The 13,918-nt window shown below is 47.5% G+C and overlaps 1 protein-coding gene across 3 annotated transcripts in view; it reads right to left on the bottom strand.

The window, feature by feature from the left end:
* The window catches only part of KDM5B (lysine demethylase 5B), a 1,291,824-nt gene that overhangs the window by 557,859 nt on the left and 720,047 nt on the right, over positions 1-13,918 (bottom strand). For all 3 annotated transcript variants that reach the window (XM_069633695.1, XM_069633694.1, XM_069633693.1), the window contains one exon: positions 9,498-9,692. In XM_069633695.1, the coding sequence (XP_069489796.1) occupies positions 9,498-9,692 (195 nt within the window). The remainder of the gene's footprint in view (positions 1-9,497; positions 9,693-13,918) is intronic.

Genomic DNA, 13,918 nt, shown 5'->3' with positions numbered 1-13,918 from the left:
GACTGGCACTTTTGCACTTAGTCCACCCCCGTCCTGTTTATTTCCTCCCTTTTTCTCTGCGCCTCGCAGTTAGTCCGCATCTGTTTACTTTTGTTTTCTCTTTCTTACTGTGCGCATTCTGCACAGCGTTTCCTCCTGTTTCGTCGGAGTCCTTTCCCCGACTTCTTTCTTCCTTACTTATCTTCTTCGGCTCTCACTGTTGCCAGCTCTCTGGAGCTTTCACTCCCCTTTGGAACATTGCAGGAGTCATTCCCTGGCAAATCCTTTTGCTATCTGGTTCTTCAAACACTGCCTGCTACTCCTCGTCTAGCAATCGTGTTACACCCTTGAGACCGTCTTGGAAGTATCCGGATTATCACCATGCCTCCTTAGGCACTCCACAGCAAGTCTAGACTGCCATCTTTTGACAAAGGGTTTTTCAGCCAGGAGGCTTTTACCTGTTTAAAGAGGCTAGCTCCGGAGGGAGTACAAGCTGTTGGGGACCATCCTACCGACAGCGTGGCATCCCGCAGAGAAAGCCCTTATCTGCTACAGAAGGACAAGAAAGGAAGCATCAAAACCAAGTCATCTTAAAGAAGGAAGAAGGATCTTGATTCTGACAGGTACAGACTTATACCAAAGGTTGGTGTTGCTTACACCTTTAGTCATAGTTGTGTGTAGTTGTCCCAGACGGTACTGCATGCAAACTTTGCCTAACAGTCCTAAAGTCCAGCAAAAGAGCTGGGGGTCTCTAAGGTAGAAGGGAATTAGCACAGACACGAGAATTCTCCCTAACTTAACTCATTCACAAGTAAGTAAACTTTTAAACACTGGTTCTCTTTTCTAGGCAACAGGCCCAATCCTTAGAAAGTATTTACCTTATTCTTGGAGCAGGAGTGGTCTGCGTGGCAGTAGTCTCGACACAAAGGCACAGAAGTAGCAAAAGTCAGTTCCTCAGGAAGACTGGTCAAACAATTATTTCACTAGAGTTATTTGAGGGTCCAGGGACTTCTGAGAAGAAACCCTAGGAGGATTTCAGCAGTGGGCCAGGGTGAACTGGATGAGAAGACTCCAATCCTAAGGACACCCCAAAGCTTTACAGAATTCACAAATGGTTAAGGAAGGTAAATACCACAGTCAGCACAGTACCTTAGCACAGAAGAGTTCCAGCCAGAAGACTTCTGGATCTGCAGCCAAAAACCTGGTCGTTGAACTTTATGATAGGACTCTGGAAGGCCTTTAGTAGCAGGGATCGTAGGGAAGACTCTAGGCAAGAGGATCTTCACATGGTTTACTCAGCACAGATGAGGTTGCAATGGGGCAAGACTTCAGGATCTGCAGCCAAAAACCTGGTTGCTGAATTCCTTGTCATGAAGACCGAACACTGAAGACAGGACACTGGAAGGGCTTCAGCAGCAGGGATCAATGGAGAAGGCTCCAAGCAAGAGTTTCTTCAGGGCTGGATGTGGCTCTAGATTTGGCACCTTGTTCAGGAGCCCGAAGACTGAATATCGCTGGTCGGATTGGGTATGCTTTTCTAAAGTCCAACTGGTGTGGGACTTTAGAAGACTCATCGGGGAGGGGAACATTTCAGAGTTAGGCAGAACACACTTTAGCAACTGTTAATAACAAATGTACTCTTCCCAGAGGGATATAGGCAGTATGTTTCCTAGAACTAAAAGTGTTCACAAATAAAACCCCTGGATGAACAAGCACTGCCAAAGCCAATAGGATCAGAAGACGGACCTTTGGGAAACCAGGACAGCCAAAGTCAAATGAACAGTTCCAGTTCGGATGAGGAACTTCAGAGGAAAAGTTATTTATCCACTCTCAATTGAAGGAAACGGCACTCCCCAAGCCACGAAGCACTGAAAAAGGCACAAGATAATTACACCCCCCAAGCCCCACATTATCTTGAAAGTGAAGAGGAATTTGTAGCTGGCTTCTTTTTAGGTGCAACGTTGCAGACCCCGATTCCTTCTCCTTGGTCGTGCTGACGAATGGGGGGACCTTGGGCAGGCTTCTGCGGCAGCACACTCAAGAGAAGGGGGTTGGCAGCAATGGCTTCAGCTCACTCCAGAGGCTCTTTGTGGTTTTGGCACCTTCTTAGCACCAAGAAGAAACAGAACGAATGTCGGATTCTCCTTGATTACTCAGTCCTGAACTCTGGTGAGGGAACTTTTGGTGAAGAATTCCTGCCTCTTGAAGGCCACAGTGATGCCTGCAAAGTTTCAGCCAGATTATATATTCGGAAGACAATGCAATTGATTATGGTCCAGGTACCCCGGGTATAGGGATTCTGCAGCTCAGGAAAGTCATAGCAACTCAGGGGGTGGGCCAAAATGAAGGTGTCTTGAGGTGTGTTGGTCCCACAAGCTTGAGGGAGGGAGGAAGTCATCCTAACCAGGCCTTCCCCGTCGATGTAAAAACAGGGTCAGCACAGCTGCAAGTCTTCACCGGTGCTTTTGCGGTCCCGGAAGGTGATGCTGGCGTCTATGCTTACCTTCTGCTTCGGATTCCTTGTCTCAGTGGTGGACTGTAGTCCAAAAATCCTCGCCTTTCATGCTGGATCCCAGTCATTCACACTCAGAGCTGTCAATCACCCAGGGGTTGGCGGTCCTTCAGGACACCCAGCTGCTCAGTTAGAACTGATTCCAGCCAGGCATACCTACAGACAAAGTACAGTTAAGTTTCGGGATCTTCCCTCATTTCCTGCCTTACGAGAGACACTGGAGCCTGGGCGGGCTTCAGACTGAAGCTCGCCAAAGGCAAACTCACAAAAGGACTCAAATCTATTCTAAAGGATAGAAGGAAAGCCAAGAAGGAACGGACAATGGAAAAATGGCTAAAAAAGGAAAAGGCCATTTTGAGAAAAATGGTCACCCGTGGGTGCTGTACTACAGCTGAAAAATAAGCCATCTAGTAACCAGAAGTCTGCTCGGTAGCCTGCAAAGAGCCTTCGGCAGTGCCCCGGCCTGGCCAGCTCCGAGTTTGGTCAATGTGCTGCCGATGTCGCCGTTCTGTATTGAGGCCTGGAACTTGGGGGATCCTCAGCTTGTCCTACGAGACCTACTTCAGCGGAGTCCAAGCATCTAGGGACCCGAGATAGAAGGTCCACTGGGGAGGCTTGGTGGGCCGGAGTGAAGGGGGGGGGGGGGGGTGAATCTATGCACAGGGCATCGGGGTTCTGGGTGGGAGAAGGGACGTGGGACGTCCAAGGTTGAGCATCAACCAGGCGGCTGTCTTTCCAAATGTCCATCTGGTCATCCACATTGTAGTTTCCAGAAAGGTGGCATCCTGATCATATGTCTCCATAACATCATCTGTGAGGACGCAAGTATACTCATGTGGATCTTCCAAGGTCCATTGAAATTTGGATACAGGTGTAAAAGGAAGGTCTTCCAGGTCTCTTGGGAGAAAGCTTCTCAGAATAAGACATTTTTCGAATCTGTCCATACATCTCGCGTCAGGCCTGGTGGGGACGGGCGTCACGGACCGAGAGCAGTCCGTTAGGTCAATGGCTTCTGACAGAGGCCTGGTCATCGCTAGTCTCCACCCACCCTCCCCCTGCCCCCCAATCACTTTCACTGGTTGCAACGGTGGGTGAAGAACATTTGGCGCTCCTTAAGCATTTTAGGGTGCAGGAGTCTACAGGCCGCGCAACCCACTTCTTTGTGGTTGAGGGGGAAGACAATTGTTGCACCAAGAGTGCTAGTCTTTCCAAGGGTATTTGGCCCTACACGAGGGACAAAATCGAAATGGCTTCTTTTCCATAGCGAAAGACAGGTACAGCGATGACAAAACCCAGGGAGCAGAGAGGGTGAAAGAGGAAAGGCATACTTGTAAAGAATATGGCCACCTGACCCCTCTCCCTACTGTATAGGCTGGCCAGAAGGCCCAGCCACGTGGACGGCAGCGCCGTTAGGATAAACAGGTGTTGAAAGTTTGCAGCAGTCTTCAGCGTTGTTTCACAAGATTCAACTGTCGAAGTGACTAACAAGAATAACGAAAAAGTCGAATAAATATGACAATAACGCCATCTCTATGTAAGAGCTCTGCATTAAGGCGACCAGTAATCTGGGCGGAAAAAAACAATCTGATGGACCTCGGCGTGTGAGGGATTTTAGGTACACTACACATCACGTTAGGGATAGTGTTACAGACACGCCTATGCCGACGTCCCCCTTTGATCCTCGAAAGACAAGATGCAATACTCTTGTTACCACTGGATGTCAGACCATATGCACAGCATGTAATTCTAAGCAGATTAACAAGCATCAGAAATATTTATTCTATTAGTGTTGTGTGATACTTCTACCTGTTAAAAGTAATTTTTCCTAGTATTTGGCCATAAATAACAATTTGAATACATACTGTCTAAGTGTAATTTGTGACTGCCATTGTGTGCACTCACTGTGGATCCTTTACAAGCTCACCACCTCTGGATACTTGCCTAGACCTCTCATCATTGCTACCTTGAACTGGTTTGGCCACAGCTCCCAGAGTTGTCCCCGTGAGAGTAGGTTGGCCTTCTATACATCTGTCCCCCAGGTCAAAGTATAGAAAATCAGTCCTAACAGACTACTTCAGCTTCCAGAATCAGACTTATGTAGGATCCAAGCCAAAGACTTCCAACATTCAAACTTGGGGTGTTGGTAGTCCTTTCAGGACAGCCAGCCTCCCAGTTTGAACTGGATTCTCGCAGTCAGGAAGACAAAGGGGTACAGAGTTTTGGACTATTCCCTCGCTTCCTGCCTTCCCAGACACTCTGGAGCCAGGCCAGGCTTGACGGAGGTATCCCGCCAAAGAAAGAATTGGCACAAAGGATTTTCCTGCCGTGGAGGTCAGAGGAAGAAAGAGATTCCACCATTCTTGGGGCGACTAAGCCGAATGGTAGGGACTTGAACTGGTAGTGGTGGCTTTGTACCACGAACCATAGAAACTTCTGATGTTTCCTGTGGATGGGGAAGTGGAATTATGCATCCTCTAGGTTCAACAAAGTCAAGCAATCCCCTTCCTCCAGTTATGTGCTGCAACGTGATCATCATGATTTTTTGCGACTTCGGGAACTTGTTCAGATGGCGTAGATCTACGTTGAGTCTCTAAAACGCCCATCTTCTTTCTGACCAGAAAGTATCTGGAATAGACGCCAAAGCTGTTGGAGAAGGAGCTCCATTGCCTCTTTATTTAACATAAATCACACTTCTTCCAGAAGCTGAGGGATGTGCTGCTCCAGACAGGGAACTAGTGGAATATGAGGGCACCTGTGCTGGAACTCCAAGTGATGTCCCTGGGTGAGAGCATACAGCACCCATCTGTCGATGGTGATCTTCCACTCGCTGACGAGCCCCCCCCGTGTTAGGGAGAATTCTCAGAAATGTGCCAATTCCCTCCACCTTAGAGACTCATAGCAACTATGCTGGATTTTGAGGACTATTTTTTTACGTGGAGAGAGCGACCCCCTTTTTCCCACACATGTATTTTAATGTGATTTTGAACACAGTTTCTTTTGGTTGGGGAGTCTGACAAATTCCATAGGCAACATCTTTTTCATTGTGTCACACAGCACCTTCAGTGCAGTGGCACAGGGAAGTCTTTCATATTTCCCAAAGGTTTAAATACCTCCTCTTGGATCAACTACTGTTTCCAAGAGCAGTAAAGTGAAATTGACTTTACTTACCATTGTAACTTTCTAGACCCAGCACACGCCATCTTAAAATAGTGTGCTGGAGGGGTTAACCTGGTATCCCCCTTTGTCTAGTTTCTCATGTAACATTTTTTATGTTACCCTTTTCGCACTGAATGGCTGGTGGCAGTGGTTTTGTTCGAACTACCAAGGTGTGCCTTTACTGTAGCTGCGAACGCAGCCCGCAGTAAAGTACACACGCGAGCCATCTTTGTCAAAATGGCCCCTGGTCTTTCATCGCCATTTTTTGTTGAAAGGTCCTCCTTGAGATTTGCGCTGCATGCCAAACCAGGTTTGGTCTCTTGGTTCATATCGCCTTTGGCGGGGTTCATGAGTAAAACCCGCCTCTGGCTCCAGAGTGTCTGGGGTCGGAGTGAGGTGCCCGAAACTCCCTGTGCTTAGTCTCCTAAGAGACTCATTTGCACTCTGTGGTGATTGGCTGGCTGACTGTCCAGCAAGGACAGCCACCCTGCTGGGTGAGTGACAGCTAGGCTGGAATGAATGAGAGAGAACTGAATAAAAGGCGAGTCTTTTGGCTTGGAAGGCAGAGTCGACCACTGGACGAAGGACCCAAAGAACAACTTGAAGAGGACGCCTGCTGCAACTCCTGGACCGTTGGTTTGCCCGGTGAAGCCCTGCTGCAGTGTCTAATTGCCAAGTTTGCATCCAAAGTAAGCCCGTCTGAACATACTCTCGGAGCTGGCTGTACTTCCACTGCTACTGGAACCGGCCAGAGAGAGGAACACGAGATTGTGTGTGTTGCTTTTAAGTCAGAGCGCCAGGAAGATCTTCTGGTCTTCCCTGAAGCCGAATTGACCAAGCCTGAACCACCTCAGAGTGTTGGACCCCAGATGCGAGGAAAGTCTGAAGTGGTATCCGAGAATTGCGGTGTTGCTATTTGCTGTCAGACGCGAGGCGCTGAAACACTGAAGAACCGCTGAATCGAAGCTTGCCCATTGCTGCCACTGACCTTCCCATTGCAGAGTAGGAGTCCCCAGACGTCCTCCCTCTTGTCCCCACGACAGGCTAAAGATCTGCAGAGTTGCACAGGAACAAAAGCCAGCTGGAACAATTTCTTCTAACCAGAGATACTATAAAGTCTAAGAACTTACCTCTTGTTGTGTAGCCTTACTTGCTCTCAGTTGAGACCGGTCTTGGTTACCTTGCAGAGTGTTGTTAAAGCTTTGCCCCTCACAAGCCTCCCAGCTTGTGGCCCTTCAAGTGTTCTACTCTTCTACAAACATTTAAAACAATTGCACAAGACTTTTTACCTATCTCCAAAGAAGATCTTCAGCTCCCCTTGACATTGTGCCATTAACATTGGCTGTCCTGGCTCCCTGAGAGACTCCTCTTTACCTCTGACTTTGTGCTTTGGCCTTTACCCAGGAAAGGGTTAATTTACTCTGCTTTGGAAGGTTCTTAAAAGTACTTGCCCGAGTATTGCTCTAGATGTACCAGTGATAAATAGCTAGGACACTGGACATATTTAAGTCACCTGAGGGTGTAGGAAGTGTGCCATCCCCAATGGGTATCATCGGATTTAGTGAAACAGTGTTTTGAAGTTTATTTAAGGGTTATCTATATAGTGCTATATAGTTGTATAAGCCTTCTGAAGAAGGCTTATACAACAGACTGCGAAATAAATTAATAATTTTGTTATAAAGAAACCTTGATTGTACGTGTATTTGAATAACTGCTACGGTGAAACTGTGTCACAACATTACTGCTCACATTGACCCCCGAGATAAGCCTGGCTGCTCAGCCACACTACCAACCTGTGTAGTTCAGACTTATACCAAAGGTTGAGTCCCTATTACTAGGAGGTCAATGTTATTGTAGTGCACCCAAAGGGTATTGCATACAATCTTGCCTAACAGGTTTTATACTAAGAGTAGAGTCTTGTACTGCCCCAGATGAATGGTTTTACTAAGCCCTTAGTTGGACTTCAGAAAAACCGTCCTAACACTCAGTTTTTGGCTTGTGGTGTTGCTTGTTTTGTGGAACAGTAAGAAAAATGTGTGATTAACTAACTAGAAGAGTCAGGGGAATGTAGCGGTGCATTTGGCATTTTACCTACATAGTAGTTGCCTGACCTGCGCAAATGACCCCTTGCTAAACTAGGAATTTTGTCAACTTCCATTCTGTCCACGCATGTTTTATAAAAAAATGGGGGAAAAAAAAAATCACCCCTCAAAAAACTGATGGTAACCTTATAAGAATTATTTTTTTGTTCCTACTCAACCTGTTCTTGAAAGCCTGGAAAACGGCCAATTCAGAACAGCAAACCATTTGTCCCTAGCTCTTACACGTTTTAATAAACACAGGCTTCTTTGTACATCATTTCATTGGCATTTTCTGAAAAAATACAAAATCTGCTCTCCGTTTACTTTCCATCACCCTCCTACTGCAAACTAGGATTACTTGGTGGTGTTATGACCGCCTACATGTGGGAGGAAATAGGGCCAAATTTCGCCCAGATATCACATGTAACAAGAAAGTTACAAAGGATTGAATGGAGACATACCAAAATCACCAAAAAAAGGGCTGGACACTGGAAAGGAAAACCATTGGCAGTTAAGGGGTTTAGGACTGATCAGTTTCTACTGAAAAAATTAGCAAAAGGCAGGGTAAGTGACGAAGGCTTTACTTCCCCTCAAAAAGTCAAAGCAGGTTCAAACACAAAGCTCAAAGATAAGGGGAGGGAAAGCTGCTAAAAGAGAAATCTTGTCTTACAGCTCCCGCATCCAGGATTAGACACAAGCCGCCCATTTGCCCGCGAAAGCAGCAGCTCTCCGCAGGAAAGGGAAAGCCATATATGACATATTTTGACCCGAGACTGCAGGAAGGTGGCCAAAGCATAATATGGCCAAAGGACATCTGCAAACCTCTTTGCACAGCCATCTTAAGGTGCTAGCCACTTATAGTAACCATTTGCAGTAAATGCAAGTAAAATTACAAAAACACTAAACAAATATTTGCTGCCACCAGCTCATCCTGGGCACGTTGTAAAAGAAACCAAAAAGCCATTACAGAGAAAGTGACTATGATAAAACTGCAGTTCGCTATTCTGTGATGTGTGCAATTGTAAAAATACAAGCAATTCACAGACAGTCTCAGTTCTTCGTTTTATGGACTGATCATTTTCCCCATACGAATGAGTAGTGTGGCATAAGACTTTGCTTACCTCAGAAGAGTCAGGTATGGGGTCAAAAAGCAAAAAAGGGTGTCCTGTAGAAGCATATGGAAAAAAGGCAGCAAAAACAAAATATTTTCTAACACCCTCACACTGACAAGAGGGTCAAATGTTACCGCTTTTGAGGGCACAATCTGCCACCAGCTGGCAAAACACCTACACTCTCCGATATTGTGGTTTTGGAGTCTGGCTATTCTTGTCCTGCATCCAAGCCCTGACTATTAGAATTGTGTGGTAACCCTTATATTTATTTGAAATTAGATTTCAAACCAACACCAAAAATTATGGCAACACGAGTTATTTCCAAAGAGTATACAGATTTCTCAACTACATCAATAAAGTAAACCGGGGGAGCAGCTCTTCAAAAATCTACTTTTGATCTTCTGTTTTCTGCCCTGCTAAGTAAAGGCCCACCACCTTTCTACGGCTAATTAAGAAGAGAGCAGTGCAAAACAACAATTTCAATAATTGGTCTGCAAGAGAAGGTCTTGCAGTCACATGAGTCGGCCTATTAGAGCCTCGGCCCAGTCTGTCCACCATGAAGCAGATTCTAAAAGTCGTGAGTGAACCTGGTTCTAAAATTGCATACGGTCTCAACTAAACATCAAATAAGAGGTTGGTTATTGATGAAAAACTTACCAGTTGACGCACTGCTTCCCTCAGAGCCTCCTCGTTTTCTATCATAAAAGCCATGTCTTTCTGAATAGTGGAAGCCAAGACAACGTCCAGTGTAGGTGCTTTTGACGCCATTTTGCAGATCATCTCATCATGAGAGAACACACAATAGCGATTTAGGCCCCGGTAATGGTCCACACATTGGCGGCCTAATGGTAGCTGAAGAAAACAAAAAGAATATAGAGATACATGAAAATCCAGGTAATTGCTCCGAACTCACATCTAATACATTGAAGCACTTCCTTAGGCCAATATACTCAATTCACCTGGGTCCTAGACTCGTGCCATCAACCTACCCTTACAATATGCTCTCTCAAGCTCCTCTGTGCATCTCAAGATAATACGTTTGTTTGAAACCAAGTATGTCCCATCAGTGGTGACTGCAGAGACTACCACAGGTTACATTCAAAATGAAATTAGCGATGATGTACTGTTAAAAAATATCTTTTACCAACTTACCATCCATATTTCTATGAACCAACAAACCTTTTGTTTTTGAACCATTACTGACTTTTTACAGGGGTGTGAAGGCTTCAGCTTCACCCCCCTATTCTTCTGATCATGTTAGGGGGGAACTAATCAATCCTTCCAACTATCTGTATGGGAAACTAGGTTTCCCTTAACTTGTTTATTAACTTTAACAGTGCACATAGCATCCTACAATGCAGGGCGCAGTGGAGATACAAAAGTATCACCCAATTATTTTAAGTGTCTAAAAGCAGTTGTACCTGAAAGATAAGATCATCATCTTACTCATCAGTAACTTTGAATATCTTCTCTGGAACTTTTCACTGGCGCAATAACTCTTCCTACATCAAAAGCTTTTTTCCGGGAGGTTTTGGGACTTGGTCAGGACAGTTTTTCTGAAGTCCAACTAAGAGCTTAGTAAAACCATTCAACAGAGCGTACAAGACTCCACACTTTGTGTTAGGGAGAATTCTCAGAAATTTGCTAATTCATCTCTACCTTAGGACTTTTAATGGTTAACCTGGAGAGAGAGACACTTTTTCCCACTCTCTCATGTATTTATAATTTGATTTCAACTCGGTTTCTTTGTTGAGTATGGAGTCTAACAAACTCCATAGCCATCATCTTGACATTGTGTCACAGCACCGTCAGTGCAGTGGCCCAGGGAAGTCTTTCAGATTTCCCAAAGGTTTAAATACCTTCTCTTGATTAAACTACTGTTTCCAAGAGCAGTGAAGTGAAATGGACTATACTTACATTTGTAACTTTCCAGGAGGGAGCTCTTCCAGTGATCGCCTCTGGAGGATCTGAAGGACTGAGTCAATCATCAAGGTAGGGCCACTGTTCCAGCGCAGGAGGGACCGCTCAGGTTCTCGTACCAGCACGAGTACCGAGGCTAAATCAGCTACCAGCCGACAGGTCAGCAGATCCTCCCAGTGACAGTGCAGAGGGACCGGAAGGTTCTTATTTTCGGAAACCTGTTGGGTTCTAGTACCAGCAGCAGTACCAAGGCTAGTCCAGCTACCGGCCTCATGGCCTCTGGATCCTTCCTTTATCTATGCTGAAAGAACCGCAAGTGTTTTACTGGGGTTACTCCTGAGGGGCAACGCCCTAGTACCAGCATCAGGTGCAAGGGGGTGCCTTCACGCAACAGTACCTACAATTCTGCCAAAGGCAATGCACCTGCCAAGCCACGGCTTGAGGTGCGGGATCGGTCTTTTGCTCCAACACCAAGCGTCTTGGGCGGGGCTGGGTCTAGAGAGCCTGGTACCACGACTTTGGCACGTGGCACACAGCTTGAAAAAATGGCCACTTGTCCGTTACCCCCTGTTGCAGAGTCGGTGGAGGCAAGAGTGACAAGGGGAGACTGGCGTTAACCAGCTGTGGAGCCTACAGTCTATCCATCATCAGCGCAGGTTTCCCCTGCACCCCAGGTAGGGTGTGCCCTGGCCCTAGATGCTCTGGGCCACTCTGCTATCACTTGCCGCGTCTACAGCCTGAGATCAGGTTCTTCAAAAGGTTCCAGGGGCTGAGGCGAAGTACCCAGGGGGGCCCACCCTCTGGGGTGCCATCGGGAGCATGTTCCCTCAGGACACCCTCCTGCACCCATAGTCTTTCCTCTGATGGCTCTGGTGTCAGAGGCCAAAGCGCAGATGCCGCTGCCCGAACTGGCTCTTCCAATTCCGGCAGCCCCGCCTCCCACAGTACAGGCAGGCCACACCAGCCTCCGCAGCGGCCACCGGCTCCGGTCTCCACGCCACAGCCCAGGGCGCACAGCACTCCTCCGACAGGACATGGACGAGGAGTACCACCTTGCACACCATCTTCGCAGGGCCTTCCACAAACGCCTCTCAGGTCTGGCAGAGTGTTTGGGCCTTACTCGGCCGTAAGTAGAGCAGCCCCAGGTGGGGGTCTTAGCAGAAGATCTCACCTGAAGGCCCCCTACCAGAAATGGGGATCCCGATGCAGAGAGGTAGTTGCCCTGGGGGTGGCTTGTGCCGCCCTCGGCCCAGCCTGTCACTCAGCACCAGGTAATGGCACATGGAGGTGAACACACTCTTGCTTTCAGCGCTCTACTGAGAAAGCGTGCCTCATGGCAGGACTAGGAGAGTCCAGGCTGGCAGCGCAGGACATTATGGAGTCCTCCGGGACCCACATCGATGCTTCTCTGCCTGGGCCATCCGCATTGCCACGGACATTAGGACGACAGTCTGGCCCTGGGCTACCAAGTGAATCCCGGGGTCAAGGAAAAACATATTGGACCTTCCCTTCGAGGGCAGCAACCTTTTCCACTCCTCCACAAATGGGGAATGAGATAAAAGGTGAAACAGCTCGCACATCGCGTGGGCTTTCTCTCTCCTTAGGAAGACCCCACCCGATAACTCATCCAGTCGCAGCCATGCTCCGACAGGGGCGGGTGCTTGGTGGGTTTCCGAGGCTGCCTGGGCAGAGGTCCAGACTGTTAGGCAGAAACCTGTGCAGTTCCCTTAGGGACCACTGCAAAAGGGTTAGGACTACAGGTGTTGGCAGTAAACCCAATTGGTAGCAGTCTGTACTACCCAGATTTACCTGGTAGCTGTGGCTGAGCAGCCAGACTTCTCTCAAGAAGAGTTAGACAGTATATAGAGTATACAAAATAGGTACAGAGATACAGTAGCACAAGCAAACACTGACCAGAGCTTGGGTGTAAAAGTATATAATTATTTAAAAACACTTGTAAAATACACTAACACTAATATGGCAAGCAAGTTCAAACAGTCACTATTAATATATACATCCCTGATTACTTATTGAACAAGTCTTAGTTAAAACACCACTTATTTGCAGACAGAGGTGAGCGCTTAACCCAAGATGGCACTTCAATAAATTAGCAAAAAAGGGAGGGAAAGGGCAGAATTAGGACAGCACAATATCAACACTTTTAAACGAACCACAGCAAGTCAGAAAAAGGCAGAGTCTACTGTTCGAGCAAGAAAGTTCATAGGCCAGGCCCACTCTTGGAGGGTGCAAGGCGGAATGTGTCCAAGATCACACAGTTGAATAATACTTTAAAGTCTTTGCAGATAGTTCAGAAAGTGTTGGATCAGTTCAGAAAAAGTTAGTTAACAGGTCCCAAGTCACCCCAGGATAGAGAGTCAAGGATTTACGGGACACCTTGATCAGTCTGTTGCAAGGGAGACTAGGCGGGACACAGTGCCTGAAATGGTGAGAAAGCTCCAGCGGGGGCAGTTGTTCCTGGCAGTGGTTGCAAGTCGGTGCTTCGTCCAGGGGAAGAGAAGAAAGACCTCGACGTGGAGGAAAGCTGGAGGTCGTTGCACTGCCAGGGAAGAAACCAGCCACGGAGTTTCCCGTTTAAAAGGTACTACCCTTTTATTCCCGGTAGTGGTGAAGTGTGGCTATCCGGCTGCCGGGGTGCTTGGCACGGGCGATTAGACCACGAGACGATCCAGGAAGGCGAAAAGAGGGCAAACTGGTTACCCCCACCAGTTCAAAGGAAGAAGACTCTCCGGGATGAAGATCTTATCTGTCGTCGGGAAGTGGTGAGGCGGTTCAGCAGGGCTCCACCGGTGGTGTCGTTGCAGGTCAGCTCAGCTTCTCCCTCTTCGGATTCTTTGGTCCTGTGGCGACTTCTGAAGTTCCAGTCCCCAAAGCCCTGCTTTTATGCAGAAAACGCCCATTCATCAGTCCTAGCTGTCACTCAAACATGCTAAGTGGTGAGCCGGGCGGCACACCACTGGGCCAATCACACAAGAGTGCGACTTGAATTGCCGAGGCAACTCAGTCCAGGGTGCCTAAACCCCCCCCCCCCCACACATCCTGTAGACCCAGACAGAGTGGCACCACTTTTGGAGGCTTCTGTGCAGAAGCCCGCCAAAAAGTGGAACAAAGGGCTCGACTTGGGTTGGAGTTACAGAGGC

Source organism: Ambystoma mexicanum, chromosome 13, assembly GCF_040938575.1.
Source record: "Ambystoma mexicanum isolate Mex_15411 chromosome 13, UKY_AmexF1_1, whole genome shotgun sequence".
In the NCBI taxonomy this organism is placed as follows: domain Eukaryota; kingdom Metazoa; phylum Chordata; class Amphibia; order Caudata; family Ambystomatidae; genus Ambystoma; species Ambystoma mexicanum.
Note: the sequence above shows the minus strand (reverse complement) of the source record. Positions and strands in the feature narration are given on the sequence as shown.